Below are 15,517 nucleotides of genomic sequence, written 5' to 3'. Positions count from 1 at the left end.
CCAACTAATTTTTGTATGCATATAATTCCAAATGGAGTGTCACGATTATTCATTGTTTAAAAATACTCTGTTTTACAATACTGGTCAATTATACTTCTGAAAGTTGGAACAAAGGAATAGGAATAAATTAATGAAGTCTAAAACTATAAATAATATTATACAATTATAAAAAATAATAATACCCATAAAAAATAATTACCTCGTTTATAAACTTAGTCCCACAATCAGTAAAAATCGATGTTTTATTTAAAAAGTACACATTTTAATTTTAAAATGCCCACATTGCTAAATTTTTTCATTATCATAACACCAGACACCACTAAATTGTATTGAAGTGTTTATTGATGTCTAGCCGTAGCTATTCAATTGCATCCCACTATGATTACATACATTTGAAGCTTACATTGCAATAATGAGCTACACAATATAATTAATTTTATGACACTTTAACTGACAATGAAATAATTCATTACGATCATATTACGATTCTTAACTTTTGTTTTTACATTTTGGTTCGTCTGACGTTTTTGTCGTATGTCATAGATACGTATGTATGAACCATAGACAAAGTATGAACTATACATACATTAGCAACAGGTAGGAAGCACCATCGACGTTTACTAATGGACCGAAACTATACGCCATCTCTCTCACTTTTCGAGCCAAGAAATTATTACAACGACATACGTCTAAGGCACGTCCATTAATATATGTCTATGGGAAGCACATATTGAAACCAATAGCTACGTATCAATCTATGATTGTATGAATGACCATAGATCTTAATCTAAGCCATAGAAATCTCATTTATTTAGTAATTATTATTATATTATATTGCTACTAATCAAGGAATTCCCAATAGCAAGCTACAATATACCTACGGTAATGTTATTTTCTCACTTGTTTATTATGAATTATTATAGTTTATGGAAAAAGTTCTTGAAGATATACAAAACTGCAAAATTACTTTTAATTTTCTCGAACGACCAATTTATCATTAATCTAACTTTATACATAAAATTAATGGTATAAAAAGTACAACTCTACTGACATAGTTTTAGATATTACCGCAATGTTTTGCACATACATTACGCAATTTATAAAAAAATCAACTCCAAATTTTATTGAATGAAGTCGTACAGACCCACTAAAGGATGGCATGTACTTCGCTGAATGAGAATTGATTATTCAAATTCATTAACTGTAGATTTTGAAATAAGACGCCTCGTAAAAGACTTTCCCTTGTCTATGGCTTTTACTGTAGTAGGTAATAATAAGTTACCATAATAATAAATAACAAAAATATCGCTCATACTTTTAGGAATAAATTCATTCTATTGAAACATTGAAAGATTTTGCTAAAATATCAGTAATAATAATAATAACCGCAATGACAATAAATATATTTGAGTGATCAATAAAACATGCAATCTAAAATAATAGTCACGTACGAATTTTGTTCTAATTTAATTTAAAGACAGCACAAGGTTATTCAAAACTTAAAATCGCATTTGGTTAACAATTCCGTAGTTAATGAAAAGATGAGAACAAGGACGAAAAAAAAGAAAGCAGATAATATTGACACGATTTTGCGTGAGTGTACTAGTTGGTAATTTCATTCATATATTAATAAAATATCCAATGCCGTCACTTTTGCCACAAACTGTACCAATGACGTAATGTGACGTCAGTTCTAGCGAAATCTATATGAAAATGTATGTACTAGCCACCTCCACCACCTCTTTAGTGCAGTTTAGTGTCTAGTGGAGTGGGTCGTAGGCATAGAAGGGTTATTGTTGTTACGTCGTTAAAATAGTGAAAATGTCTGGAAAAACTTTACCCGTGGAAAAATTAGTGCGGGTTGGTTATTATGAACTCGAAAAAACAATTGGCAAGGGTAATTTTGCTGTCGTGAAACTTGCTACACATGTTGTTACAAGAACCAAGGTAAGTTTTGTTGTGTAAATATACGTCACTAGTTCAATGTATTTTTTTATTAAAAAAATGCTGTTTAGTTTAGAGAAATACGATAGAATTAAGGTCTCAGTAGAAAGTTTGAAAGGAAATTATTGAGTTTTATTGGCTATAAATGTTGTAGGTTAGAGCATTATTTGAATCGAAGGAGTTTTTTCTGGACAAATATTTATTTATTTGTTACTAGTGTGTATTACTATTTTGTACTTACGTAGTGATTTTTGCTCAATGCTTTAACATTTATTTACTTTTGCCATTTAAATTTAATTACAATGAAAATCAAAAAAGATTACGGAAACAACTTATTGATAGATAATAATTAAATAAAATGTGATAAGTTAGGTTATGTTTCTCATTCAAGGTTTTCTTAGAAAGTTTATTGCTGAAATGGATTTTTTTTATTTGCAGTAACAATAAGAATTATATTTCTTTAAAAGAATTATTAAGGCATATCGTTAATGTAAAGAGAAAAATTATTTTGTTTAATGGAAGTTTTCATTTCCTATGGCTAAATAGCTACTATCTGGTCTAGATTTGTTAGATGAAAATTCGCAATTGATTACCTTATTTGTGTAAATTATTAAATGACTGCCAGCAACTATGTTCGTATATGGTATGTTGTTGAATAGTATTACGTGATACTAGTCAGTTTTTGAATGTTGTAAAAAAGCATTTCTTGTTTCTTCATGTTAGAAAAAACTTTAAAAGTTTAGTACTTTTTGGAGTAGATATGTATATTTTTCGGGTTTTATTGTTTTTTTTTAAGAGTAAATCATGGCAAAAGAGTTGAACACCCCCTTGTTATTTATCGATTATCGGCATTATTTTGTGTTTGCATTTATGGAATGGAATAAAATTTTTAAATGATCGAAAAACATGTATTTAGTCAGGTATCTAGAACAATATGAAGTTTCTGCTGTCATATGCAAGACGCTTATTTACTTTTTTTGATTAGTACTTACGATGATATGCCTTTTTTATTTGCATATTATGTTCGCAAAAAAAACACTCAATAGGTATATTATAAAAAGAAGAAAACAAGAAAAAATGAAAACACGATTCATAAAATTTTTAATTATTTTTATTCTTTTATATTTTTATGTACTCGAGACAATTTTTTAATGTTACGATAACATCCGTGGATGTGTTCACAGTTAGTTTTTCAGTTTCATTTCTTGGACCGTTGATATCAAATCACCCCGTGTATAAAATGTTTGCAATCAAAATAAGTAGTGCTATTAAGTATGTAATTTTGATGTTACATTTTATCACGTTAGCAATATAATGAGTAGTTTGTTATAAATTGTCCGTTTAAAAATTAAAATGAATAACCTATTTTTATTTTTTCCGGTTATTTGATAAGATATGTGTAGATACCACTCCACCTCCGCTAAAATATATCTTATTGTTAATAATAATTATGCATGTTTTTCTGAGAAATTTTAAATAATGTAGGTATAAATTTTATGTTGTATAATATTTTTAATGTGATACCTCTTTTAATAATCTACACAATTGCTTATTCTTGTATGTGTATCAAGACTTCTTTAGTAAGGTGTGTTTATCTGATGAAAAGGTTTAATTGAATTACATTTTTTTTTAATGCAGGTGGCCATTAAAATAATAGATAAGACTGCATTAGATGAAGAAAATTTAACCAAAATATTCCGGGAGACTGCAATAATGAAGAAACTTCGTCATCCGCACATAACAAGACTGTATCAACTCATGGAAACCAATCAGACCATCTACCTAGTAACAGAGTACGCTAGTAAGGGTGAAATATTTGGTAAGATGTTTTGAATTTGAATAATTTTCACGATGTTATTAGATAATTTATATTCCTACTGTTTTAGATCATTTAGTATCTAGGGGTCGCATGGCCGAATCAGAAGCTAAACGAATATTTAATCAGATAGTATCGGCTGTGAATTACTGTCATTCGCAAGGAATAGTTCATAGAGATCTTAAGGCTGAAAATTTATTATTAGATCACAATATGAACATAAAGGTAACTATTTTGACGTGCAATAGCGTTTTTTACCTGTCGTATAGGCAAAGGGAGTTAAGTGGCGTAGCGAGAGCACACGTTACATATTGAAAGCTTACATCTTGTAAAGTAATTATCAGCTTATCGAAAAGAAAAAAATATGAGCCAAACATCGATAAGTTTTACTACAAAACCAGTTTCAGCCCTTTATTTCAGTTCTTAAATACGATAGTATAATAAGTGAACATTAGCAGAAATTCCAGGAAAAAATCGCTTGTACTTGCCTTTTTTTGCATCCCCTTCAGAAAACTGAGCTAGATAATAGAAAAATTAATTAGACTATTTTTGTAAAGCACTGATTTTCTACAAAAAAGTCTAGTAGAACATTTATCTAAAATTAACAGTTTAAATAGTAAGGCACTCTAAAGTTTGGCGTTCGATTGACCGGTTTTCTGACCCAAATCGCATTTGGAAGTAATTTTGTACTACTTCCCTTGGGAAACCAAAAACTGTGCCCCTTGATCATACATGTATCTGTAACATTCTCGTTATCGTAAAAATTTGTAAGTGTATCTTAATTAATTTTCTTTTTTAGTTAGCAGATTTTGGATTTAGTAATCAGTTTACGGAGGGAACTAAACTGTCAACATGGTGCGGATCGCCTCCGTATGCTGCCCCCGAACTATTCCAGGGTTTTAAGTACGATGGTCCAAAGGCCGATATTTGGGTAGTTATCTGTTTCATTTTTATTTGCGCAATATTTAAACCCTTTAGATAATATTTTATTTTTATTATAATTTTATAGAGCCTGGGAGTTGTTTTATATGTGTTAGTTTGTGGTTCACTGCCCTTTGACGGTCCTACATTACAGGCCCTTAGGAACGTTGTCATATCCGGTAAATTCCGAATTCCGTACTTCATGTCACAAGGTAAGCAGCCATCTTTTTAAAAATCTATAAGAATGATAGGTACACGCTTTCATTTTTCATTCAAAAGACGCTAATCGTAAGTGTTTGTAAAAAAATGTTGATAATATTTCTTATCAATTAGATAATGCGAATATTAAAAAAGTATGCTTATATATATTATATTGTTATAAAAAGGTCATGAATCCTTAAAGAAATGTTTTAAAAATGGACCGTTTGGATTTGACCGTGTTTTTGCTAGGCTCTTCTTTGGTTTTCTCGAATTTTCGATATTTATCATGAGCTTTTTTAGACTGTGAGCATTTAATAAGGCACATGCTGGTGGTCGATCCAGATAAAAGACTGACGATGTCACAGATTGTGAAACATCGGTGGTTGGCTGAGGCTCCGCCTGTCGACACCGGGCCCGAGAAAGAAAACGAACTCAACAAAACTGTCTTAGAACACATGCTACAACTGCCCGGATTGAACCAGAACATGATTTTGCAGGTACAAAATAAAACATTACCATTTTTTTCAGCCTCTTCGTTTGGTTCATTTCTATTCACTTGTGCTGTTGTAGTCTTTGAAATCTAATTCGTTCGACCACATTTACGCTATTTACAACTTGCTGGTTGATAAACTGCACCAACGCACTATCAACTTCCAGCATAAAATTTCGCAAAAGAACAGCAACGTCGAACAAAAGGAGAGATTTTTGGAAGAAAGAGCACGAGTTCATGAAGAACAACAACAACAACAACAACACAAGATAGCAGAAAGAAGCGAATCATTTAACGAGAAGTTGGTTGTTCACAAATATAGTAAATCGAGCGAAATTAGAGAGGTGAATATTATTTTTTTTATTTAACACACATTTCCCTGTTATTTGTTAATATACGATTGGCCGAGTTCCTTTCTGTTAACTTATGCAACAAAAATATATACGAAGTGTATGTTGGGTTGCGTATCCCTGAATAAACTGCTATTAAAAATACATTAAGACGATTTGCTCCTCCCTCCCCTCTCAGTGACATGTATCTATATTTATTATCGCCCCCCTTAAAAAACCCCGTATTCCAAATTGCTCTTTTAATCATATACGATTTAACAGTTGTGCACTTATGCTGTTTTTAGTTGGAAGTGGATGGTAAATTGGCCGAGCCGAAAAACGGCCGTCGAGAAAGTTTTAATGAGAATTGTTTGCGCGAAATACGGGACGAAGTAAACGAAAAACGACGACCAAGTTCGGACAGCATAAATGAAGACGGAACGTACCCATTTATATCTATGCCTACCATCCCAGCCGTTTATCTGGCAGGCGATTTGGAAAATCAACCACTGGAAAAGGTAAAACTCGAAAATAAACATTTAAAAGCAGTTTTTAAAAGTTTCCAAACTGGATAGTAATTAATTATGATAATATGCAGTGCTTATACGAATGTGTTACGATTAGTTATCACTTTCATTTTCGAGGGCCTTCTTTTCGATAGCGTTATTTATTTTATTTCGGTTCATATTGCATTATTTTAAACCCTGACCTGGTTCTAAATTTCTAATTTGTATTTATTATTTGATATCAGACAGTCGACTTGCCGTTATTTGTCTATTCCATTTATTCATTCTTATTACTACAGTTCGGAGATATGGAAACGGACCTATCCGACGATTTAGGAAATTTGCCCTCTTCAGCTTCTACGACGGGATACAGTAGTTGCACTTCAACAGGTGAACATTATTTGGCAATTCGAAGACACACGGTGGGACCTGGAGATTCTGCACATGAACAGGTAAGAATGATGAAAAAATTAACATTTATACATTAATTAAAATTTAATTTCGTTGAAAAAAGATTCAAATTTCTATTTATGAACATAGTATGCACTTTTAGAACTGTTCTTTTATTATATCTATGTATAGTGGTACACTTATGGGTGTTAATGATTTTTAGGTGTTGGAGTCGCATTACATGTCGCAAGTCCAGCAGGATCCCACTTTGCCAAACATAAATCTGCCTCTGGATTTACCTTCGTTGGGTCAACAGAATTACCATTATTTCGGTGGAAAAGATCCGCACCTACTTAAGCCGCCGACCGTGTTGAACGTGGTGGGCGGATTTGGGAGACGAGCGTCAGGTATGACCGAACGTTTAATTTTATTACCAGCTAAAACTTTTGGAATAGTTTATACTGCAATAGCAATATCACGAAACTGTTTGAGATATTGTGATGAAACAAAAACTAAATTGTTCCAGAAGATTATTATCTATTAAATTTGCAAACATGGCAACAGCTTACGTCATTTTGGTGCTAAATGCAAAACCAGTTTTGTTTTTAACATTTAGTTTTGTTTATTCACCTGCATCATACTTGAGACTTACTTTGCGTTTAGATGGTGGTGCTAATTTTCATATGGCATGGGGCACACCAGGTTCTCACGAACAGTTGTCCGTCATGTCGTCTAGTTCGAGTGGTAATCCTAGTCTTAGCAGCGGCACCGGCACTCAAACACTCGACAGGAGTCAACCGACTTTGGACGAACTTTCTGACCCCTACGCAGTTGCTCGGTAATGGAAACTTTTTAACTGGATTTCCTTGTTATTTTTTAACAACTTATTCTATTCAGATACATGAAATGCAGAGGTAATTCGAAAAGGCATACGATGGCAAATCCTGAAGACGTTCACACTCTACAGACTAGTACGTCTTCGACAGGTCGAACTAGAAGGACTGGTTTGCATACAGTTATGGAACGGCCTCCAGGTAAGATTTTGCATATATTTCGTTTTTCATTTAAGTAAAGCGCGTTTAGAAAAGCAATATATGAATATAAAGCTTAAATTACGTATTGACTGTTTTTCTTGATTCAAAATAATAGCAACTTAGAAAAATGTCGGTGTTACATTGTTTTATTCGGTGTAAATAAAAAAATAAACATATATTGTACAGATGCTACGATATTTTATGTAATTATGGTTTGCTACTTTATTTTTACGATTAGCATGCGTTTGATTGTTGTGTTTTATTATATTGCTGTAAAAATTGCATTCGATGTAATTTTGCCAATTATTCTTACTGTTTTGCATTTTTAATTGATGTATAAGTCGAGTTTACAGAGCAAGTGTATCTTACTTTATTTAAGTCACTCATGTACTTATTCAAATCAGTGAAAAGTGGCAATTTTCGAAGTAAAAAAATATTTCATAATAAAACTTTCCATTTTTATCCTCTGTTGGTTCATCGAAATAAATGAACAAATTGAATTCAAGGAGCTTTTAAATACTCTAATTAGATGTTAGGACAGAAAAAAATCAAATATCGAAATAATTATTTTTCATTAAAAATTTCTGTGACTTTAAGGTTGTGAGTTATCATATGTAAATAAATAATGTCATTAGAATTTTGTGGCTCCGTACGCTTTTTTTAGTCGTTATTTGCCTTTCTTCTTTTATTTTTGATATTTTGTTGACGTAGCAGTTGGTTTATGTTGTTTTGCATGCGTTTGTTAGTGATTTCGCCCGAATTAATATTGGAGGTTGAGGCTCGCATGGGACGCAACTATTTGCCACCCATGCCTATCATGCCCCAACGCAAGCACTCTCGACATGCCGTCAAACCCCATTTGCCCACAGTTCAGGAACTTCAAGGTTTGTGTTGCTTTTTTTTTTGTTTTGTACAGACACATATTCATTCACACACAAAATGAAAAGGTGAGTGGTCACAACGAGAATAATATTTGATACTACTTAAAAATTTGCTCTCTGTATTTTCAATTTCCAATGTTTATTTCATGAATAAATAAAAAAAAGTTCTTAAATGTTAACTTTATGTTTATTTAAATGTTAATTAAATAGTAATTCGCAAAGAGCCAATGTTGTAATATTTAATAAAACATGTGTTTCCTTTTTTTTTTTAATTATTCCAAAAAGGGCGAGAACAGAAATCTTCAGAACGATTCAGCCCAGTCAGGAGGGGTAGCGAGGGTTCTGCAGGCAGTGGTCGAACGTTAAGCCCAACAACCCCCCAGCAGGAATGCCAGCGGTTACAGCGAGGTTTGGCAACGCGTAACAGTCCTCCGCGATCGATACCAGGTACGAAAATTGAGAATGAATAATATCGTAATAATAATAATGAATATTGTAGGTTCCCCCATTCATCATTTCGTAACGGATGCGTGTTATCCCGAATCGAACTCTCCCGTTCACCAGCCGTCATCGAGCAATATGTCGTCAGAGAACTTCCCCTCGTCGAGTTTCGCTTACGACCCTAACCACAGTTATGGAAACAGTCCCGTGCATTCTGGTAGCACTTCACCTTACACCCACAACTCGAGCAGCGGCTTGAACTCCCCAAGTCATCAGGCGATGTACGGACAACTGCCCAATTTGAGTCTGTACGCCGGTGGTAACGTTCCCATCAACAAGCCTCTTCTTAATCCCAGTATGCCCCAAGTATTCGGTACCTATGGACCCAATGCAGCCGTCGCTCTCCCGCAACCGACCAGTATATCGTCCATTACGCAAGGTAAGAATCGACAGTAATAATACAAGGTATAATATCTAAATCGATTTAATTGTTTTTCTTTATAGGTATAAGCGTTTTAAATACGACCGGCATTGGTTCAATAACGCAGGGAACACCAGCGACGAATCTTCAACAGGATATTCGAGGTCAACAGCAGATGTTATCTTTGCAGTCGGACGATAAAATGGACACCGCTGCTTACGGCAATCTGGTTCATCCCTACATGCACCAGTCGCCTGTGCCCCATCATATGCATCACATTCTGAACATACACAATCATCGTAGTTTAACGAATTCGCCGATTAGCAATCCGGGCAGTCCGGGCTTGGACATGATTCAAGAGGAACAATCACACGGTCACGGCATCCATAACAAAGAGCTCGTATGCCATCCTCAGATATCAGTAACCGACGTTTTAGGTAAAAAAAAAGCAATAATATTACTACGATTAAAATTACTTGTAATATCTTTTAGGTAGCGAAGTTACACTGGTAGCCGGTTCGGATACGTCTGAGGATTCAATGGATAGTCTCGAAAACCAGATCCCAAAAATACCGTCGTTTATAATATCTGAACCGTCAGAAAACCAGCCGTCGATTACGAAAGGCATCGGTCGAAAAACGAGTGCCGATAACAATGACGAAACAAAATTTTTTAATCGACCTCAGCAGTCAGACACCTGCGGAGGGGGTGGCAACTGCGGCGAAAACAATCAAGCAACTGACGAGTTTTTTCTGAAACGAAATAATCCATCAGATAAGAGTCCGTGTTATTCGGACGACTCGCTGTCCAATGATAGTCTCAGTATAGGAAACCAAAGTCCCAGCTCAGGCTCAAATACCCAGAGCAGTTATTTCGATCAAGAATTACGCTCCCGGCCCATTGACACTAACTACATCCAAAAACAAATCGACCAAGAACTGGCCAACTCCGGTGCGGAGAACTTTGAAATTTTTAAAAACTTAAACCTCGCCATCGTTCAGCATCACCACCATCAACAGGATAACATGGATATCGATCGTTCTCGACACCAAGACAGCAACAACAGCAAATTACTGGAAGCATGTAAACATTCCGGGTCTTTTGAAGTCGAATTACCAAAAGATTGCGCAAATTTAGAATCGACGGACATTTTGGAAATGGTGAAAAGATCGATTAATGACCAGGTGCCGCCGAAGTGCTGCATCTTAAGTTCTACTCCTGAACATTTAGCGAACAAATTGTCGTTGGAATACGAGGGCGGTATTCAAATCGAACTTCGTATCGTAGACAAACGGAAAGACGCGAAAGGACTGAAAGTGCGTCGGATATCCGGTGACCAGCTTGTCTGTAATCAGCTCTGCCAACAGCTGATCTCTTGCATGTCGGTCTCTTAACGAACGGCGTGAATCATTGTTGTTATAAATTATTAATTCTGTGAACGTTTTAGTTCGCGTTTTTTGTTTTCATTACATAATTGACTGATTATTTGATTGATTAGTTATTATTGATAGATTGACAGAGCATCTTTGTCCAGTTTTGTTTGAGGTAAGCGACGATTATGTGACGATTACCAGTTTCGTATTCTTTGTTTTTCTGTTGGACGTTTGGAGGTGGCACATTCGATATTTACCCATTTTATTATAATTTTGTATGTATTTCAGACTTTTATGACTAAAAAATAACGAATGACGTTGCAACCATCTCCTGTGCTTCCAGAAAAACATTAATAGTACTTTATGATTATTTCAAAGGTAAGAATCTTTTGACGCAGAAGAAATCGAAATGATAAATAAAAAGTGAAATAAAATAAACTTATTCTATCTATCTATCTATCTGTAGGTACATTTATAATACACTTTCTGCTTGACGCAGGTCGTCGATTCCTTTCGGTGGAGTGAAATAGTGGCTTTGATTATTAAATATTATTCCACTAGAAAATTTTGTAAATAGNGATCATTTAGTATCTAGGGGTCGCATGGCCGAATCAGAAGCTAAACGAATATTTAATCAGATAGTATCGGCTGTGAATTACTGTCATTCGCAAGGAATAGTTCATAGAGATCTTAAGGCTGAAAATTTATTATTAGATCACAATATGAACATAAAGGTAACTATTTTGACGTGCAATAGCGTTTTTTACCTGTCGTATAGGCAAAGGGAGTTAAGTGGCGTAGCGAGAGCACACGTTACATATTGAAAGCTTACATCTTGTAAAGTAATTATCAGCTTATCGAAAAGAAAAAAATATGAGCCAAACATCGATAAGTTTTACTACAAAACCAGTTTCAGCCCTTTATTTCAGTTCTTAAATACGATAGTATAATAAGTGAACATTAGCAGAAATTCCAGGAAAAAATCGCTTGTACTTGCCTTTTTTTGCATCCCCTTCAGAAAACTGAGCTAGATAATAGAAAAATTAATTAGACTATTTTTGTAAAGCACTGATTTTCTACAAAAAAGTCTAGTAGAACATTTATCTAAAATTAACAGTTTAAATAGTAAGGCACTCTAAAGTTTGGCGTTCGATTGACCGGTTTTCTGACCCAAATCGCATTTGGAAGTAATTTTGTACTACTTCCCTTGGGAAACCAAAAACTGTGCCCCTTGATCATACATGTATCTGTAACATTCTCGTTATCGTAAAAATTTGTAAGTGTATCTTAATTAATTTTCTTTTTTAGTTAGCAGATTTTGGATTTAGTAATCAGTTTACGGAGGGAACTAAACTGTCAACATGGTGCGGATCGCCTCCGTATGCTGCCCCCGAACTATTCCAGGGTTTTAAGTACGATGGTCCAAAGGCCGATATTTGGGTAGTTATCTGTTTCATTTTTATTTGCGCAATATTTAAACCCTTTAGATAATATTTTATTTTTATTATATGATTTTATTTCTACTTAATTAAAAGAACAAATCAGCCAAATGCTTGTTTCATACTTCTTTTTTTTATAATTGCATTTTATGAGTAGTAAACTTTTGATTTAATAGTAATTGTAAGATAAAATGTATATTTTTATAGATAGCCATCTTACGATTAGTGTAAATAAAATGAAACATTCCTAACTATTAGATAAACAAAAACTTACATTTTAGTTATTCATTTTTTTGAGCACAGAAGTGATAGTGATAGCAAAACAGTTTCTTTCTGCTTTTAAGTATATTACTACGTTTATTTTCTTCTTCATTTTGGACACATATTATAAGCTGACGTTTTTTCTAATCTGTAGTCGTCATTTTAACACTGTAAAAAACTATTAAAAAGTTTCAACTGCTAATTATTATAAGCATTCAGTAAGTAGATTTATGGCACATTGTGTTTGAAAACTCGCCACCAAAATTTATTATATCTCTTTAAAATATTGATATGCATTCGTAATATAAAGTTAAACTAAAAAGTAATTCAATTCGTTTGCATTTTATTTGTAAATATTTATTTTTAAAGTGCTGTATTTCAATCTGTAAAGGATTGTAAAAAAGTTATTAGTATTTTTTGTCAATTCAAATCTGTGATGTGAATAAATGGGTAAACAAGTACATTTTTTCTCTTTTACTTTTGTAGAATGGAGCCCCTTATGGAAAATAATGAATGATTGTTAATAAATTAAATAATAAATGAGCTGGTCCAGTAATTACTAGAACTAACAAAAAGAAAATGATGTCTTGTGTTATAATATTAAATAACATCAGTTTTATCTCTCTAGAAATTGCACATAATGTCAATAGTCTACATCTGACGTGAACGGAAGAAAGAAATTTTTCGTTTCAAAAATGCTAATGATTCCAAAAGTAGACTTTATTCATATTTAATAAAACATTTTTTTTTATCTGATTACCGTTGTTATTAATGTAGTTTGTAGTACAGTACGAAGTATATTAAATTTTCGTTTTGGCGGTGATAATGAATCATTCTTTTTGCGTGAATAACATTTCCTTGCGAAAATTATCATGAGCTATGTACTAACATGTATATTAACTGTTATAGTAACCTTTAGTTTATAAGCTCTAGCAAAGTCGTTAAGATTATTCCTTCCTACAAAAATAAATGTAAAAACACTTTTATGATTCAAATTTTTCTTACAGCAGATAAAGAGGTTGTATGTTGGGTTGTATAATTTTAGTGTTGATGGTTGTTAAATTACCTAATGAATAACTTGTATATGAAAACATTTTTTTCGAGAATCCAAGACCATTGCACTTGACTTTTCGGTAAAAAACACACTCGTCCTGTGACCTTAGTCAAAATCCTTAAATAATTGCTCCTATTATAGGTATGATATGGAGAGTATATTTTGAAATACATATAAATTGATGAAAATATGTACAATTTATGATTTTTTTAAATTAAGCTGACTGTATTCGTATGAACCGCTATATAACATATGTATTCAAATTAATAGTAGTAGTGGTAGGATGTAGTTAGTCAACTTGTTTACTGATCACAATTATTGTGAAATCAGAAATTACCGGATGAAACGCAGGACAGTATCTTGTTTATTTTTAAAACTAACTTGTTCGTTTGTTATGAATAACATAAGGTCTTTTTCCAAAAAACAAAATGTTATTTTCTGCTTTTCCTTCCTAAGTAATTTAATAGGCAGCAGTGAGATGATTAGTCGTGCAAATCTTAACTAGTATTGTACAGTATCCACTTCCTCTTCCACATTTTTTCTATATGTAAAAAAGTAGAAAGTACAGTCCTGTACTGGAATGATACACTCATTCAATTCTTCAAATTTTACGACTCCAAAGTCTGCTTCTCCGTGTAGTTTTATAAAATGCCCCATCCACACAAGATAATATATGTTTGTATAAAGATTTATTAGCATCGAATGATCTGGTTTTATTATTCAAACGTTTTCGTCTTTCACCGATTGCTTTATAATAAACGAAACAGTGTTGTAAATGTCAGTAACAGAGTAACAGATCTCGTGAGCGGAGGGGTTTACATTGTTTAATTAAATCCCGAGTACGTAAAAGGCCGAGAGTTGGTAGAATTAGATAGAAAAATAACTGTGTTCCATCCGTTAATCAACACTACAATGAATTTAATCGTAGCCGTTTGTTTGATTTTAAATTTGTTTTTCGAAAATGGAAAGGGTCATTCCTACAATCTTGGCGACTGTCCTGCTGTAGAGCCGATGCAAGATTTTGATATGAATCGAGTAAGTTTTTAATTAACGTTATTTATATTGTAATAAATGAGAACCATTCAATTATTGAAAATTTGATTGTAATATTTATATGTATGAGTACTTGAAGACTATACTACGTACATAAAAGGTAAATAAAATACACACGATATGATATTTCACAAATGCAAACTTGTAAGAAGTATTTTACTTATTATCAGAAAGAAATGTTTTTGACCTCTTGTATGAGAAAAATATCATTTTTTCGTAAATGAGCATTGATGATGCGTAGATAACTTTATTAATAAGAAAAATTAAAGTAAATAAGTGATGAGAGATACCTCATTGGGAACAAGTATATAAGTAGGTACATATAAAATTGAACATTCATAATTGGAATTACTAATTACGACTGATAATGATAATTGAACAAATGCGTTTCATTAATCGTTCATAAGGTTCATTTACTGGTCATGAAAGTTAAGTGACCGATGCTGCGATGTGCACAATTCTAAAATAGACAGAGCCGGACTAGGGTGCACAAATCAAAATACTTATATACATATAAAACTCGTAACCACAGTAATGTATTAGACTGACATTGAAAGTAAATAAATAGTTGAAACTCAAGTATTAATGTTATAGCCTTGAAAAAGGGAGAATAAAATAACAGTCACTTTTTCGCTGCCCTCGCTGTATTATTCCAAAGATATAACTTTTTTTAGTAAGTACGTTATCTAGAATAAGTAAAACACTTCTTTCTTCTATTCACCATAATAATTATTATTATAATGGTAGTTCGCTCTTTTATACGTATTATTTTTACCTTACACAGTCTTACACTTATTTTTAAATTTATTGGAAGAGATGCCAAAGCTTCTCTTGAATCTAATAAGACATGCAATAAAAATATTTTAAAGATTGCAAATCACTTACTTTTTGTCCAAGGACGGCATCTGAAATAAAAACGAAAACAAAAAAAAATTAAAAGTGTATCACATATGTAGAATAAAT

General features: G+C 32.9%; 2 protein-coding genes and 2 long non-coding RNA genes across 7 annotated transcripts in view; 2 read left to right on the top strand and 2 right to left on the bottom strand.

The window, feature by feature from the left end:
* Positions 1-14: 14 nt before the first annotated feature.
* On the bottom strand, positions 15-555 carry LOC108739330. The gene is made up of 2 exons (XR_001938130.1): positions 200-555; positions 15-96 (listed from the first exon to the last, which is right to left on the bottom strand). It is a non-coding gene; the product is annotated as an uncharacterized LOC108739330 (long non-coding RNA).
* Positions 556-1,731: 1,176 nt separating this feature from the next.
* On the top strand, positions 1,732-11,326 carry LOC108739331 (serine/threonine-protein kinase SIK3). Of its 4 annotated transcripts, none has more exons than XR_001938132.2 (18): positions 1,732-1,947; positions 3,583-3,763; positions 3,831-3,985; positions 4,560-4,691; positions 4,770-4,893; positions 5,183-5,379; positions 5,453-5,716; positions 6,007-6,219; positions 6,507-6,659; positions 6,821-7,004; positions 7,261-7,435; positions 7,495-7,631; positions 8,378-8,515; positions 8,798-8,959; positions 9,012-9,392; positions 9,458-9,811; positions 9,867-10,919; positions 11,036-11,326. XR_001938132.2 is itself a non-coding variant. In XM_018473177.2 (17 exons), exons 1-17 carry the CDS (start codon positions 1,822-1,824, stop codon positions 10,766-10,768), a joined length of 3,978 nt encoding a protein of 1,325 aa, XP_018328679.1. In that variant the 5' UTR covers positions 1,732-1,821; the 3' UTR covers positions 10,769-11,326. The 4 variants fall into 4 exon arrangements, 2 of the variants coding, with proteins under 2 accessions (XP_018328679.1, XP_018328680.1); XR_001938131.2 differs by having other exon boundaries at positions 9,867-11,125; positions 11,214-11,326; XM_018473177.2 differs by having other exon boundaries at positions 9,867-11,326.
* Positions 11,327-12,241: 915 nt separating this feature from the next.
* Positions 12,242-15,517, bottom strand: part of LOC108739325 — a 20,538-nt gene continuing 17,262 nt past the window's right edge. Inside the window, exons 2-3 of the long non-coding RNA XR_003232641.1 lie at positions 15,440-15,459; positions 12,242-12,625 (exon numbers count right to left, since the gene is read on the bottom strand). This is a non-coding gene — a long non-coding RNA (uncharacterized LOC108739325). The remainder of the gene's footprint in view (positions 12,626-15,439; positions 15,460-15,517) is intronic.
* LOC108739322 (apolipoprotein D) overlaps positions 14,127-15,517 on the top strand; it is a 16,728-nt gene continuing 15,337 nt past the window's right edge. The window contains exon 1 of the mRNA XM_025981531.1: positions 14,127-14,471. Within this exon, the coding sequence (XP_025837316.1) occupies positions 14,414-14,471 (58 nt within the window). The 5' untranslated portion in view covers positions 14,127-14,413. The remainder of the gene's footprint in view (positions 14,472-15,517) is intronic.

Source organism: Agrilus planipennis, unplaced genomic scaffold, assembly GCF_000699045.2.
Source record: "Agrilus planipennis isolate EAB-ADULT unplaced genomic scaffold, Apla_2.0 scaffold181, whole genome shotgun sequence".
Taxonomy (NCBI): Eukaryota; Metazoa; Arthropoda; class Insecta; order Coleoptera; family Buprestidae; genus Agrilus; species Agrilus planipennis.
This window is presented reverse-complemented; position numbering and strand designations above follow the sequence as displayed.

What these genes read in the sequence shown, in the direction of transcription:
- LOC108739331 (XM_018473177.2), top strand. Translation starts at nt 1,822, where the DNA reads ATGTCTGGAAAAACTTTACCCGTGGAAAAATTAGTGCGGGTTGGTTAT. An exon ending in GTCCAAAGGCCGATATTTGG is followed by an intron (nt 4,692 to 4,769) that starts GTAGTTATCTGT and finishes ATAATTTTATAG; the next exon opens with AGCCTGGGAGTTGTTTTATA. An exon ending in AAAATCAACCACTGGAAAAG is followed by an intron (nt 6,220 to 6,506) that starts GTAAAACTCGAA and finishes TTATTACTACAG; the next exon opens with TTCGGAGATATGGAAACGGA.